This window comes from Pundamilia nyererei, unplaced genomic scaffold (genome assembly GCF_000239375.1).
Source record: "Pundamilia nyererei isolate P.nyererei 1_Seehausen unplaced genomic scaffold, PunNye1.0 scaffold00329, whole genome shotgun sequence".
Classification (NCBI taxonomy): domain Eukaryota; kingdom Metazoa; phylum Chordata; class Actinopteri; order Cichliformes; family Cichlidae; genus Pundamilia; species Pundamilia nyererei.
This window is the reverse complement of record NW_005187730.1, coordinates 177,970-194,314: the sequence shown is the minus strand read 5'-3', so window position 1 is coordinate 194,314 and position 16,345 is coordinate 177,970. Positions and strand designations below refer to the sequence as shown.

General features: G+C 40.8%; 2 protein-coding genes across 7 annotated transcripts in view; one reads left to right on the top strand and one right to left on the bottom strand.

The window, feature by feature from the left end:
- Nucleotides 1–2,018, top strand: part of ncoa1 (nuclear receptor coactivator 1) — an 80,911-nt gene extending 78,893 nt beyond the window's left edge. For all 5 annotated transcript variants that reach the window (XM_013915603.1, XM_013915604.1, XM_013915601.1 and 2 more), the window contains 2 exons: nucleotides 88–277; nucleotides 881–2,018. In XM_013915603.1, the coding sequence (XP_013771057.1) occupies nucleotides 88–277; nucleotides 881–1,060 (370 nt within the window). In that variant the 3' untranslated portion in view covers nucleotides 1,061–2,018. The remainder of the gene's footprint in view (nucleotides 1–87; nucleotides 278–880) is intronic.
- A 7,820-nt stretch (nucleotides 2,019–9,838) lies between these two features.
- Nucleotides 9,839–16,345, bottom strand: part of unc93a (unc-93 homolog A) — a 15,140-nt gene continuing 8,633 nt past the window's right edge. For both annotated transcript variants that reach the window (XM_005751833.1, XM_005751834.1), the window contains exons 3-9: nucleotides 15,704–15,885; nucleotides 15,287–15,516; nucleotides 13,085–13,210; nucleotides 12,720–12,931; nucleotides 11,803–11,938; nucleotides 11,551–11,682; nucleotides 9,839–10,799 (exon numbers count right to left, since the gene is read on the bottom strand). In XM_005751833.1, coding sequence (XP_005751890.1) covers nucleotides 10,513–10,799; nucleotides 11,551–11,682; nucleotides 11,803–11,938; nucleotides 12,720–12,931; nucleotides 13,085–13,210; nucleotides 15,287–15,516; nucleotides 15,704–15,885 — 1,305 coding nt within the window. In that variant the 3' untranslated portion in view covers nucleotides 9,839–10,512. The remainder of the gene's footprint in view (nucleotides 10,800–11,550; nucleotides 11,683–11,802; nucleotides 11,939–12,719; nucleotides 12,932–13,084; nucleotides 13,211–15,286; nucleotides 15,517–15,703; nucleotides 15,886–16,345) is intronic.

Here is a 16,345-nt window from a genome sequence, read left to right as displayed (position 1 = left end):
ATAAGGAACAAAGACATTTGCAAACATTGATAAATGAAATCTGTGAGGCCGGTTTTAACTCCTCTCTGACTGTTTTCTGTGCTGCAGCCTGTTCAGTCAGTCAGGACAGAGCGCAGGGCAGCCGTTTGGCCAGCAGGGGGTTTATAACAACATGAGCATCACCGTTTCCATGGCCGGGGGCTCGAGTGGCGTCAGCTCATTACCTCCCATTGGGCAGTCAGTTGGCATGAGCAACAGTAACCTCAGCAACGTTGGTTCAGTGTGTAGCGACCAGCAGGTCAGTGACTTTGAATCTGCCAGCTTGGACAGCTGTGATAGTTTCATGTCCCAATGACCACCTTTCACTGCTTCATTTCCTGTTTTACTTTGCATCGGGATATACACCCCAGTTGCATTTGCTTTGTCTTAGTTTCAGTTTGTGGCTTTACTTTAGAGTATGCTCATAGGATGCAGAGTTCTCCTTCCAGTCTCCATTTACGCCCCAAGTTAAATAGCTTTTGGATTGCATCGTGTGCTCCTGAAAATGTTTAGTGAGGTTAAAAAGGTTCAGCAAATGCACCGTTTCTTTCTTGTTCTTATTAGGTTAATTGTGCAGGCTCCAACCTTTACAGAGGCTTCCTTGTTGCTAAGTTACAAACCACCTCTTTATTTTTTTAATAATTAAAAAAAAAAAAAACACCTTGTAGCCTCAACAAATGGCATAATAAACAATGCAAAGTAGTGAATAAGCAACAAAACAGCCCTTCATCAAACATTGCTGTTCAAATCTGTCAAAATGATTGACAGCTTTTAGACTTTTCCCGACGCTGTCAGTGATGGTTCTCGCGGCCTCCTTCCCTCTGTAACCATTGCCTCGCGCTTGATTCCCGTGTTTCTGCAGGTGCAGCAGGTCCAGGTATTTGCGGACGTCCAGTGCACAGTGAACCTTGTTGGCAGTGATTCCTACCTGAACCAGGGCTCCATTGGAGCTGCGGCCTCCCAGAAGGGCCCCGGACCCCAGGGCTCCCAGAACAACCAAGCCCAGCAGAAGAGCCTCCTCCAGCAGCTGCTCACTGAGTGACACCCCCCACCTCTTCTGCTCTCCTGCTCTATCTACTTCTCACTTCTACACCTCCTCCTTGGAGGGTCGGTGCACCAGACCCATTGCTGTCTCTGTCTCACCTTTTGGATGGATCGATGTACGGACGGATGGATGTTTGGACGGCCACAGAGTAGGCTCAGAGAGGTCTGGCTGTCGGTGGAGTTTTCGCAGCCTAACCACTTCTGTGCTGGGGAGGGGTGGGGGTGGGGATTCAGGGCTGGTTGTTTGATGCCCAGAACATTTTAAGTCAAGACTGAAGTCAGAAGGAGCAGCAGTGTATTTAAACCTGCCTGTCTAATCTGTCTGACAACCTGTCTGTCTGCCTCAGCCTATTAAAGGCAGTGTTGTCTTGCTGCTCATTCCTTGGTGACCTACTTCCTGCTTCCTGACCCAAGAAAACAACTGCAACGTCATTGTAGTTTTGCCAAGTTTTTGTCACTGTCAAATCAGGGCCGGCCTCCTTTTTATTTGTGTTTTATATGTTTTTGTTAGTTTTGTTTGTTTTTGTTTTTTTCTGATCGGACGGTTTCTGTCAGGCCGTCGAAACAGCAAGCAGCAGCAGCAGCGCATCTCGGGAGCATGAGTTGCAGCATACAGCTGGGCTCAGTGTTTTTAAAGTGTTGGGATTATCCCACACAGCAGCACCTCTGGCTTTTATTTTTGTTTGTTTGTTTGTTGTTGTTTTTGTTTTGTTTTTTCTCTGCCTGTCTCTCAGCGATGTGGGAATGTTAAGGTTTCAGACCTCTGTGGCATTGTGGGATAGAAGCTCAGTATCAGCTGGTTCTGTGACTGTCTCTCTCTATCAGCTACGGTGCCTGGTGGAAGTTTGAGTTTTTCCCAAGCTCTGCTTCTTCTTCTTCTACTTCTACTTCTTCAACATATTATTCTATTACATCATTATTTTTTTGTTTGTGTTTTGGGTTGGATTGGGGTTTTTTGTTTGTTTGTTTTTGTTTGTTTGTTTTTTAAACTTCTGCTCTCGCCGTCATCATCATCATCATCTTCACGATCATCAGAACAAGCTTTGACAACAGCCAGGATGGATGGATGGATGGATGGGAGACAGACAGGATGCTGCTCAGTTTGGAACTTTACGTGTCTTCCTCCCCTGGGAGGAGGTTTTATTTTTATTTTTCTCAAAGTATAAGAAAAAAGGACTGTTATGATTATTTAACTGTCTGTCCGTCACATTTTACCCCTCACCTCAGCAGCTGTGAATACAGAGCCCCGTTGGGTTCTCTCTCTCTCTCTCTCTGTGTATCTTCATGCTATCTCTCAGCCTATCAGTGTTGTTTGCCATGTGCACCATGCAGGCAGGTAGTATTGTACAGTACAGAAGGACAAAGACTTGGGGATGAGCTCACTCTTGTAACTGCTTTCCTTTAAGAAAAAAAATGAGAAAAAACAAAGAAAAAAACAAATGTAATTAATTGATTACTCAGAAAAGCAAAACATATATATTATAATGTGATTCGATCCAGGTTTTCTTTCTTTTTTTTTTTTTTAGATTGTTTTTTCGGCATCATGATATTGTAACACAGCTACATGTTGTGGTCGAGGAGGAAGACGTTATTCCAGCTTCTAAAATGTGAAACTTTTAAGCGATTTGGTTTTTGAAGAATTTATTTTATTTTTATTAAAAAGGTAGATCTCGCTCCCTTTGGCGTCCCAGTCAGCACTACATGCAGCCACACTTAAAAAAAATGGGTTTGATTGCTCTGCTTTCTCTCTTGTTGTAACCAGGGAGCTAGTTAGCCATCTTTCTTGCTTTCTCCTCTTTTTTTATTCTTATGTATGTACAATACTTTCAGAAAAACTTTTCAGACAGTACATGTGTTGTAACCATTGTATAAAAAAACAAAGCATAATGATAAACTGAAACCGGGCTCTTTGCTGTGAGCCGCAGCAAACGGCACGCTTTTGGATATTGTTCCTATATAATGACATTTAAGTAGAGGCTTTAGTGATAGAAGTTCCTAACAACGATGTGATGGATAATTGATTTAAAGCTGTCATGAATTTGAATCCAAGCAGGAAGAGTTGCAAAAACATCCTTTCATTTTCTCCTCACCTCCTGGGAATCTTTATTATTATTATTTTTTTATTTTTTTTCACGAGGGATTTAACCCTCTTCTCCTTCCACCTCTGGTTTCCCTGATGAAGACTTCACTCCACTGGCTACACACTCATATACAGTTTTCTGTTGACTACTGTTGCTCAGTCAGACACTGTGTCTCTCAGCGATAACAGACCTCTCGTGACAACAAAATTGAAATCTTAAGATGTGCTACTTACACCTTACCGGAAATTTAAGAAGGAGAAAACCCTGCTGAGACGTTGCCTCTTAATATTCTTTACATGACTAAAATATTGTAGAGCTATAAACATGTAATATGTGGCTTAGGCACTTCTTAATGCATATGATTTTTCTAAATTTGCTCCAGTCCGACACCCTTTATCCAAAGGTTTAAATTAGAGGATGCTAAACAACATTTGGAATGAGTGTAACCAAACTTAGTGGTCTTTTTCTTTTCTTTTTCTATTCTTTTTTTTCAAAAGCAGGGCTCGTTCTGTCGGGGAGCATCATTCGAGTTTCCTCCTGTCAAATCTGCCACGTCTCAACGCCAGCACAAATATCGGGTGCTCCCTGATCGAACCGGTCTCAGTTTATTATTTCTCTTCCTTTCTCTCGTGGAAACTTGATCCGTGGAGAAGGTTTCAAATAAAGCTCACTCCTCCCCCCACCCAGCTAATAAGTCTTCAATCTGCCAAACTTGTCGCTCACGTAGGTGATGCAGTCGCGTGGAATAGGGCTTCTTTCCTTTGTCTTTACACAGAGATACTTCGCCGTATGCAATGTTTTACCCAGAAAAAGAGGGATAGTATGCAAGGTCTACATTCCACCCACCAACTTCTGAAGTGTTTAATAATGTGAGAACCACTTTGTGCTCATCTGCAACGCTTTGTGTGCAGAATCATGCATTGTGCGTCCAAACAGTGGCTCCGGAAGTTAATGCAAAAACACCTCCAGTATAGAGAGGATTTCTTTCTATTTTTATATGGATATATTTTAAAATCATGCTAACAAGTCTTCTTTCATAAATCAAGAAGAAGCAAACATAGCACTTGGTTATCATCAACTTTACTAATCGTTAAATCTGATGGATTTGTCCCAGAATAAGAAATAAAAGGAACTTGTATGTAAAATTAAAGCAGTGCACCAAATACAACAGTGGGGGCAAAAAGTGGCAAAAACTCACCAGCAAATTTTTGTTGCTTTTGTTTTGTAAATAATGTAATTGATCAAAAAAGTCCTTATGTGTCGCTTATCTAATTTTTGAGAATTTTTCCCATTTCGGTCCGTTGAACTGCATCGCAGTCCACAAGCAGTTAAAAACGTACTACCTCCAAACTCTTTGTCAAAGCAGGAGAAGGCAAGAACGTTTCCCAGATTCTGGCGGAATGGAGTTAATTGATGACTTTTTATAAATGCCTGAATTCATGATCATCCTTGTGGGTTACTGTAGTAAGGAGCTCCGGCTCAATTATTTGAATGTTTGACCTCCAAACTGAATCATTTCTCTGCCACCGTTATCAATCAGGAATTCAGGGGGAAACTGAAGGCAAGAACATATCTCAGCCCCACCTCAAGCCTCAGACCATTTTAAAACCCTTTTAGACCCCCTCAAGGAGTATTTTCTAGAGAATTGTTTGAATGCAGTCGCCTGACAGTCCTGCGCCACTGTTTGGACGGCAGAAGTTGCACAAAGTGGGAGGACGCACCTCTCTGAAAGGTTTCTGTCAGTGTCAGCCTTCCTCCTTTCACTTTCCTGCATGAAATAGGCATTCCTATGGAAGTGGTTTCCTCTCCAACCCTGTTCATTGCAGAAACTCAGCAGCAGCTGTCAGCTTAACCTGCAAATAAAGAAAAATAGAAGGAAAAATATATGCCAAATACATCCAGGGTAAGGTTTTATATGCAACAGCCATTCAGTGGAAACGACAGTCCCTCCTTTGCTTCCTTTACCTAGTCTCCCTCCGTCATCACTACAAGTAACAGGTACCAGGTTAGGTTCTTTTGTAACGTTGGTTTCAAGATGTCAACATGATGTATATAACAGAGAAATGTGAATATGTATTTGTTCAGAATCAAAAAAAGTAGTGCTCCGAGTTTGTGGTAAATAACTACTCGCCTCCGTCACATTTTTATTTGATTTGATTTTCTACCTTTTTTTTTTTTAAATTTCTGATGATGTATGTATGTATATGACTATCAGTGAGTGTGTATGTATGTGTGATTAATACTGTATATCTGGTGTTCTCTAAGATGGAAGATGTCCTATATGATTCTCTCCTTCTTCTTCTTCGACTCTTTTCAACCCTGCACAGTACCTGTGGGTGTTTCAGATGACTATGCCAGAGAATGGTTTTAGCGACTGCTGAATGTGATTTTACTGAGAGAGAAGCAGTGTGGACTGGCTTTTTGTACGGGTTAATTTAAAAAAAAAAAAAAAGGCCATATTATTTAATTTTCTCTGTTGTCAGAAGTTTAAGCAGATCTGGGAGAGTGGAGCCTTGGTTTTATGGAGAAGCATTGCCCAGTTGAGCTGGATGTTTTATTTCTTTCTGTCTGACTGATGTAGCCTCTCTTCTTCTTCTTCTTCTTGCATTCATCGGTAGTAAATGACCAAAGCTTCAACACGTTTCATGGACTCATATGCAAACCTCATCATCACTGGACACAACATAATGTAGCGGCCCCCTTTATTTGGATTTCTCTGCTGCTGCTCTGCGTGTTCGTCCCTCCTGTGGCCTATCAGCAGCGAGCTGTGTGATGTCCCAAAGTTAGGTCAGTTTTTCGAGACGTCTCCACTTTTTGCCATTGAGGTCTTTTGAGCCTGAAGTGCTATCACTCGTTTACAGGAAGAGAAAAAAAACATTGCAACCCTTAGCTATGCACCTTACTGAAACAAGCATTTCCTCACCTTGTAGAGTTAACACTGGAGCATTTCATTTCATAGATATTTACAGTCACAACAAAATAATTTTTAAAAAGCCCACTCGATATCTGATGACCTTCACTTCTTCTTTTTGGTTTTTGGTTTTCCATCAACTGAATACTTTATACCAAACTTGAGGTGCCTCGTGTATATACTTTCTGCAGTAAAGATTGCTCCTTTGCTGTTTAACAGTAATAACCTTGTTAACCAGGGTTTTTTTAAAAACCTTTTTTCAACTTTATAAAAAAAAATACTGTATAAAGAAATGACTTTTTTACACACGTAGACGTTTAATCAGATTATTCCAGGAATTTGCAAATACAATCTAATTTTGCACTTTATATCAGATTTACTTGGAGTGAAAAGGCCATCAGTAACTGTCTCAATCAGATCAGTATTCAGAGATAGGACGTGTCCCCTGAATGTACCGAGAAGAGTTAGTCTTAGTACTTTAATTTGAACCTAAACAACTTCTCAGGTTCTTTGTGAAGAACTTGCCCGTAGTGGATACCCATTATCCCAAAAAAATCCTGTCTGTGTCTTTCTCTGACTTGCACCGACCGATCCTCAGTGTGAATACTATGCTAATCGTCTTCAGGTGACGTCCATCCCCAGGCGTACTGTTAAAAACCTCCCTCAGCTCAATTCGCACAACATTCCTGCTCATGACCGCTTTCGCCAAACTCTTTGCCATTCGCTTTCCTTTTTTTTTTCTCTTCACTGCTTAAAAGGTGTCATTAATGCAGCTGTGTTTTCTGTCTAAGCCACAGTGGTGACCTGACATAAATGACAGCACGCTAACTGTCCCTCGTGTTTTGCTTGCCTCATGTTTTTTGTGCTGCCTGATGTTAAGTATTTAGCAGGTTCCGTCTAATGTCTGGTGTGGGTAGCCAAGTTCACGACCTTTAACATTTTATTCCACAAAGCAAAAGTAGGCTTTTATCAGCTTATACGTGTTCTCACTCATCATCGGTCCAACATTTGTGCACCACTTGTACCTCTTTTCCACCAAAACAGTTCAGGTGCCTGAAGCCTCAGTTAAACAGGCCTAGAGACCGGTTGGTGACACCCTGACAACCACAGGTTGCTAGGGAAAAATCTTTACTCCCCAGCTGTTTGGCAGGTGGTTTGTGGAGGTGTAATTCGCTGTATTGAGAGGTATGTGTTACTGCACCGAAAACCTTGCAATTACTTTGATTGCTACCAGATTGTTGCAGTCGCATGTAATTTGCATGGAAGACTTGAACTACTCACCAAAAAGTTAGTGAAACTGTGACGAGTGCAACACAAACCAGCAACGCAGACCTTTGCCTTCAAAGTAAAAGTTGCACCTTTTGAAACATGGTGGTTGCAGTGGTAAGGTGCAGCTTTTAATTTCAAGGCAAGCGTTCCGTTTCCGGCTTGTGCTGCATGTTTTCATGTTTCACTAGGTTGTAGACAAGTCTATGTCTTCCATGTAAACTATGAGCAAGTTTTTGGTGCAAATCTCCACCAATCACTCACCACCCAGTTGGGGAATACTCCCCCCCCCAAGCAATTGGTGGTTGCCAGCAATTTTCCAGCCCTCCTCTAGTCCTGTGTGAGCCTTATCCTAAGGTAGCAAGATTCCTGATCCCAAACCGATGGGAGAGGCTACCACAAGAAATTCCTAGTAAATATGTCTCCTGTTATTTCCTTCTCATGGAAATGATCCCACCTTCTGCCATGTAATTCTACCTACTGAGTTGGTGGTTCAATGGAAACCAGGTCCAAGACTGCCTGTAGTTTTTATAACTCCAACTCATTCCTAATGGAGGTGTTCATAACTTTAAAAAAAAAACTACCACGCTATCAGCTGTCAGGTATTGTAAGCGCTGCCTTATTGGGTCTGAGGTTGGACATGGTTCATAGGCTTGTAATTTACTCACCACTCTGTTGTTTTGGGGGCGTTGATGCTTTCTCTGGAGAATTCAGTTAAAATAAAGACCAAGGTTCCACTTTCTCCCTTGTACAAATTAATATAAATAAATATATATATATATATATAAATATATATTATACATTTTACTCGTTTTGTCCAGTTTTGTATATTACACTCATGTAAAGTTTGTTTTTAAAGAGGCATCGGAGCAGCTATTACAAGACAATATGAGTGACAATGTTCATCTGGGAGAATTTTATGCATGTTATATTTTCTCCTCTTCTTCTCTCTTTGTCTCTTTTAATGCCCCTCAACCCTCCTCTTCAGGTGTGTAACGTGAATATAAAGAAATCTACCTTTTCTTTGGAATGTTGTAGACAATCAGTCTCAGGCCGGGTCCAGTCCCTGCAGGGAGTGAGAGCCCTGTAGGCTAACAGACAAACAAAACTTTCTTTTCTTTTTCTTTTTTTGTTTTTGTTTGTTTGACAATTAAAAACTCTATTTGCATCTACTGGAAGTCTAAAATTTGGAGGTTTGTTCATTCATATGTTCGTGGCTGCTCAAGTTTACACACACACACACTTCTCTACTACACTCAAAACACAAACACCTCGTGCATTTGATCCCTCTGCTTTTTTTCCAAGGTGAGGATGCCAACCTTGAGGAAATGATGCTTTGACTAACAAATCTATAACATCTATGAATGTGGGAATGCAACACATTGCAATAAAAGCACCATTTGAAATGCAGCGTGTCACTCCTGTATGTTCTTTATCTCCCAGAAATTGGAAGGTTGTTTCTGAGATTTTGCTAAACCAGTTTGCAGATGATGGTCTTGTTTATTAGCCCATACTACCAGCTACACTAATGAACCACTGTGCATTTAATGGAAACAAAGTTTTTTAGCATTGTGACAGGAAGAATGAATATGGTTTTCTAATTCTGAGCCCCACTTATAGTTTGGTAACAATGGTATCATGTTACTCGTTACAAGACGGTCGTCTTCAAGTTTACATAGACACATCGTGGACGTGAATGTCGTAACTTTTTCCAGGGTGAAATTATAGTACAGCATATATCTTTAATGGCCTAAAAATACAAGAATTGTTCACACAAGTTTGGAGAAAATCCTAAATAAACCCACAGGGTCAAATGTATACACATTTTAATAAGTAGTGCAGGGGGTTCTACAATGTGTTTTTTAGTTTGGTCAAGGTCTATTCTCGTTAGAGATAATATTTGACTATGACTGGTAGTTTCTCTTTACCAGCATAAAAAGTATATGTTCAGTCCAATGACTGTTTTCAAAATCCAAGGGACTCTGTGGGGATCTAAGAATTAGAAATGTAGATTTACACCAGTTAGGAACGTTTCTTGGAACCATTTCTAATTGACTGCAGAATCCAGCATCACCAGTTTAGAAAAAACTACGAAATTTATTCAGATGTGTGACCACCTTGCTAAGGTGTGAAAGAAAACCCTCAGATAAAAGGAAATTGGTTAGGTTGTTCAGGAATTACCAAAGCTCAATTTTGCCTTGAACTGGAATACCAGCACCACTGTGCTCAGTGGACTGAGAGGATGCAGATCAGAAAGCAATGTTCAGTCTGTAGTTAGAACCTGCAGGTGCACTGTGGCTTCCTGCCATAGTCCAGAAACATGCATATAAGGTTAACTGGTGATTCTCAACTGGCTGTGGGAACATGAAAGGTTGGCTCTTTTTTGTTAGCCGTGTGATAAGTCGCTAGTTTCTAGTGAGCTCTTGTCTCTAAATACCCAAACTGTCCATATATGATCAACCCATCACAGGCCAGGCTGATTGCAGAGCTTCTGTGCTGGACTTTAGTCTCTCCAGGACCTCAGGGGCTGACAGTGGTCGTTGACCATTTCGTCCAGCTCACTCTAATGAATCAGTGAGTGTTGTGTTGAATGCTGTTTGTGTGGCAACATCTTTCTGTCCTATTTCTTCCTTAACGTCTACAAAGTTATATGAACTTTACAACATTGGCAACTGTTAAAATAACAATTTAATCTGGTATTTTTCAAACATCTCACAGGTATGATTTCACTTAATCGCGGTATATAGTAGAATAGCTTACGAAAACAGGAAATGATTCTGCTCTGTGTGCGATCACTGGTCACATCCTGGTCACACAGCAGCCGTAAATGATAATAGAAAAAGGCAGTAAAATAAAGTGGATAAGATTGCACGCACACATTGCTCAACATTTAGCCGACATAGATACTGAAGACTGAAGCACGTGAATGATGACAACAGTACAGTGCCAACCAAACAAAATGTTTCAAACAGAAGCTACAAAGCTGGCCTTATTAAAAAAAATAATGTTATTTAAAAAAAAAAAAAGCAAGACATTACAGTTTGTGTTGCTTTACCACAAGGAAGAAAAGAGCAAAGTCAATGTCTGGTAAAGTTCAACAGACGTGGGCTTATTGCTTACTGCACCTCTACAATCACATCATGCGTTTACAATGACATTCATTCAACAGGAGGCATGCTGCACTTTGTGTCTCTACAAGTGTGTCTGGCAGACGATGTCGTCACTTGCTTTGATGACTTCTTTGTGATTTTGGTAGTCTCCTTCTTGAATGGGTTTCGTTGGATGCTTGTGTTCATGGTACTCCACTATCGGGTAAGTGATGGCGGTGACCACCAGCACAGTCAGCACGATGTACAGTTTATACTCCAAGCATAAGAACGTGCTGTAGGCGAAGGCGATGACAAAACCCAACGACTCCCACATCCGGTAGTTTGCAAACGCCGCCTCTTTTTCCCGCGGGAAGAGGATGCCGTAAAGAGCTGTGAGACAAGGGGGTAGGTGCGCCAAGAGAAGGTAATTAAGTCCAGGTAATAAAGGTAGTGACTGCCAGTAAGGCTTATGGCCTTTATTTCTACCTGCAATTGCTTCTGCAGCTGTAAATGTCTTTTTGGACTGGTTTTAAACTCCTGTGTCGTCAGGTCATGTTACAGAGTAACGCCGGGGTAATGTAACAAATTACTGTCTCCAATGAGTAATTAAGTAATTTACTGCGTTACATTTAAGAAAAATAACACGTTTTATGTAGCACTTTACTTTTTTTGAGTAATGACCCTTATGGCACTTATAACAATGGATTTAGTTTCTATGTCTGAAGAGCAAAGACAACATACAGTGTTTTAAATAGCCAACAGGGGGCGTAACCTGTGTGTGCAGAAGGACTTTAGATCCTATGAAAGTCTAGAGGAAAACCACCTTCTGACTGAGCCTGTAAACACTTTCCTGGTAAGTCACGCTTGTGAGTCATACTGAAGGAATTTTAAAGTTCCTTTTGTTACCATCTCCGTCTCCACAGAAAATTTAGTTTACGCTGGTTTAAGGTTCATGGTTTCAGAGTGCACACTGCAAAGCAGCATCTCAGGGGAGAGCCAGGAACAGCATGTTATCTTGAAAGGGAGATCAGCTAGATTCTTGCTCATTTTAAGCTTAAATTTGAGTTTTTTTAACTAAAAAAAATCCTCATTTCTGGGTGTACCTGTTAGTTGCCTCAGGTGGGCTGATTGGGTTTCTTACCATTAGTCTGGGTTTGCCAGATAGCATCTGACAAACCCCACAGAGCAGGAAACACAAAAAACACAACAAGCTGGTCACGATGAGGCCTCCAGTACAAAAGAGCAATGATGCAGCTCAAGTTCGTCAGTGCAGCTGAAAGTGGAAAGGAAAATAAGAAAAGAGGCACGAAATGTATTAATACAAACATCAACAACAAAACAAAAACAGGAGTCAACGGTCTTTAATTATTGTATTTTGTTAAAAAGGTTGTACCCAGGGCAAAGAGTGGAGCTCTTCCAGTGTGCTGGGCGAGTCTCCCAAAGAGAATTGAACAAAGGGAATTGGAAGCTCCAAAACACATCATTACAAAACCAACATAATGGATCCCCAAAGCACAAGTCACATAGTTCTGCGAAGAAACACAGCAGACATTTATAAGGCCTCACGTCTTATCATTATTGCTGTTGACAAAATTGGTAACACCTGGATAAGCAGTGGGCTGTTTTCAAAGAAAGTGTTAGTTCAGAGGAATGAATGGCTTTCCCAGGGCAGATTAGCATCAGAACAAACTGCAAGGCTTCTTGAACGATGTTCTTTGGAGAGATGAAACCAAAGAGGAAACCTTTGGGCATAATGTCCGCTATCACGTTTGGTGAAAACCAAATACAAAACATCAGCACAAACACCTCATACGAAATGTGAAGCACTGTGGTGGAGTGGTAATGATTCTGGCTTGTTTTGCAGACACAGGACTTGGGCACAACGCAGTCATGTATACTGAAGTACTCTAGAGTCAAATGTGATGGCATCTACCTGACAGATAAACTAGGCTGAAATTGTGTCATGCAACGGACCAATAATGCCAAGGACAGAAGCAAATCTACAACTAAATGGTTAAAAAAGAAAAGAATCAACGTGCACAATCAAAGTCAGACCCCAACCCAGGTCAGTGTTGCTGACTTCAGTTAATTGGAGATAATGTATCTGTATTCAGGAGTGGGACCACACCTCCCTTCACACCCCTTCTGGTTTTCCATCAATATATGACCCCCTAAGTCAAGCTGTACTGCGCTAATAATGAAAAGATCTAAAAAATTAGGCTAATATATCAAATCCTTTTATTTAACTATATGACTTAATGAAAACTGCACTAACACCTGAAAGCCTTCATCTTTTGGAGCAGTCCTTACCTTGGTGTACTCCCCTGAAAGGAAGCTCTGTTCAAAGCCGCTGTACATGGTGAGTGGGATGAGTGTCACCAGCCTCCAGTCCTTCAGGAGCCTGAATGTTGCCAAGAACGTGTGGCAAAACGGCTGCTGGCTGCCACGAAACTCGCTGGCCTGCTCACGGTCGATGTTGTCCAGAAACACGGCCACGATCAGGATGGCCAGCACACCCACGCCTGCCACACACAAAGAACAGTGATTCAGAAGACAGCTGCAATATGTTAGTCGCACCTTCGCGAGCGGTTGTGTGGTTATATAATTCCTTTGCTTCAAAGTTTGGCTGATTACTGATTAGCTAACACCCTCATTCAGGTGATTGGAAACTTTACCGATGTAGCTTCCGACGAGCGTCCACACCAGTTTCTGCTCAGGCCTTGTGGTGTTCCCATAAGCAGTGACATTAAGGCCGCAGTCGGCTGCTCCACAGCTTTCCAGCTGCTCCTGTGGGATGTCAACTGTCAGAAAAATATACAATTTGTTTAAGCGAATATATCACGACCAACAGAAAGAATGCAGAGAGAAACATGATACAGTTGCGGTTTTTGTTTTGTTTGCACTTTGCTAAAAATAATAATAATATTCGCCCTTTCTGTTCATCAAGGATGATTCAGTGTTACCTTACAATGTAAAGCTCTTTAAGGCAGCTGTTAAATTTAAACCCACAGCTGAAGCGTGACCGTACAATCACGTTTTTCTTGTTTATGTGCCGCGCATGCTAAGAACACGTGCGGGTGAAGTAAGAGGCACATTTTATAGCCCAGCTTTTACACGCTCACTGTAGCCCTTGAAACATCACAGTCACGCCTTTTCTTGACCTTGTGATGTTTTCTACCAAGGTCAAGGAGACGGCGCTAGAAAAAGGTGAATGTCTGACCCACGCTCACTGGTTCATTCTGCATATGCAGCCTTGTCAGCTGTCAGATTGTCTGTTTGCACTCAGTTTGTCCTCCTCTTGTTCCTCACGCCCCCCTTTGATTCATGTTTTGTTTGGAGTCAGTATATCCATGTTTTCTTTAACTTTTTTCCTTATCTGTTTGCAGGGCTCAGACACTAAAATCTTTACTTTTTTATTTGATCTAACTCAGTCCAGTGTCCCTAAAATACCAATGTTACAAAAAATCTCTCAATGTTTTGTACTGGAAGTGTGTTGGATTGTACTGGACACTTGGAATTGTCGTATCGATGAGAATTGTGTTGAAAATTGTTGGTAGAACGGCCAAGTTTACTTATTTTAGTCGATCAGCACGTTTAAACTGTAAAACTATAAAGATTTTGTTGCTGATAGTTTCGTTTAAAAACGTTTGTATCTAAACAGTGTCCCAAAGTAAGACGGAAATAAAACTGAAATAAATGTCTCTGTGGAGTCATTCTTCCAAGAAAGTCTCCTTTTAAACTGATAAGCAGAGAGTATTGACGCCATAAAGTAACATAGTGCATACCTGGGAACTTTAAACACACCTTTTCTCATACTGTCCTTAAATTGAACCATAAAATGATTGTAAGACATCACTTAAACCTTGTTCAGTGATGAGCTGAAGCTGGCAGCAACACAAGGCATCGTTTTAATATGTTAAATATGTTTCTTTAAGCAAGTTTTTCACAACTGAGCCAAGTGTCCTCTTTTTTGGAAATTAGTATGGTCACCCTACTTAAGCTAAACTTGTCAAATCTGAGTTTGTAAAATATTTTTAAACCTGTTTTACATCTTTTTAAACTCTAAAAGTCAAGCAAGTTTTGAGGGCTTTGACTGTTTCTTGCAGGCGCAGCAGCCTCGACACAAACTGAGTTTATACACAAGTACCTGAAGAAAAGACTTGCTAGTGTAAAACTCAGATATGCAGGGCTACCTGCTGTGGTGACCCAATTTTTTCAGGGTCACTTTTAGTGAAACCTGTTTTTTATTTCCTTGAAAAAAAAAAGGTAGAGTAACAGACTTTGAGGTACACCGTGTCTCCGATGTGTTACCTAATCAGCAGTGGCATTTAAGCGGCTGTGCACAGTGGATCAGCTGCTGTAGGTGCCGTGATTTAGTAACATGTCAGGGTCTCTAGAAATAATTTCCAGTCCAAAGCCAGAGGGAGATGTCACTGTAGTGACGTCTATCCTTTAAATATGGTCTATGGTTCAGCTCTGAGAAAAAAAATAGCAAAGCTGTGTTTGTTTTTTAATAGAAACATGTCATTTGTTATTTGTAATGGCGGTTTAATACTGCAGGCTTTGTATATGGAGCAATGCCGATAGGCTTGCCCATCGAATGAGAGAAAATACTTCATAAATAATACTTTGAAATACTTGAAACCCCACTGCACACGTACAACATTTCAATGATAAATAAGGAAAATGTGCAAAGTGTTGCACGCTGTTTTCAAGCTTACTACTGAGGAATTAAACTTACTGGTATAAACAAATAAAACTGCGCACTGCAACCCCAAAAAGTTAACATTGTACAACTTTCAATGCACAATTAATGAGGCAATTAAACCAGTCCTGGTTCAATTTAATCAAAATGTGACCACTTTTCTGCTGCCTACCAATAGCTGTGTCCTGTCCAAAGATGAGGGAAGACATCAGGTTTCCCCAAACAGCGGAAGACTGAAAGATGAAAAAGAAGATGCCGAAATAGTAGTTGATCACGTCAGAGCCTTTTTTGTTGTCTTTGGCGGCCTGCATGTTCCCAGATATGGTCAGGTAGGTGCATTTAGCCGACCACAGAGGGGAGCCACCCAACCCCAGGATCACGGAGGTGGGGATGAGAGTGTACCTGTGTGAGAAAGCAACACTTGGTCTCAGCTTCAAGACTTTTTATTAGCCAATGAGGTTATTGGACAAGACGTGTTGCAGTTGGGTATCCTATTAAAAAAATAATCTTTAATAACAGACATTAAAAAATTAGAACCCCAATTAGCCTCATTCATTTATTGTTTTTAATTGATTGTCTGGTTGATTACCATCCTGGGAAGAGGTTTCCGAACGAGTAGGACACGTAACAGGCCATGCTAACCACAATGGTCCATTTACAGCCCAGGTTTTTGATCATGATGGGGGGGAGAAACATGGAGGAGATGATGATGGAGGCGTAGACGACGCTCAGAGAGGCCACGCCCATCCCCTCCGCTGCATTCAGACTGCTCTGCACAGAGAGCAGAAACACTAGAAGTGTTGATCAGAGGTTCAATGTTATGAAGTCGACTGCACTATAATCAAAACAAAACAGTTTTTTTCTAAAAGTAGATAAATTTGAGTATTTTTTTATATCCTCAAAATATTTTTATATATAGTGAGCCGGCGGATTTACACACAGAATAAGTGTTTAAAATTCGTGCTTGGACTTTTGAGTGATGTAAGGATTGCACATAATGCAGCACTGTTTATAAATAGGGATGTTTCAGCTTTGCTATGTAGCCCAATCTATGTCTTATAAGCTTTGGGAAACACTTTGAATTAGTATTACTGTTACACTGACCTACATACTGATAATTACATAATAATTACACAATATCAGCATCAGTGTTTAAAGCAAGTTGATCATTAAAGGTGGCAATATTGGTGTAATATTATGTAAAGACTGATTGTGATTTGAAAGTTAATTA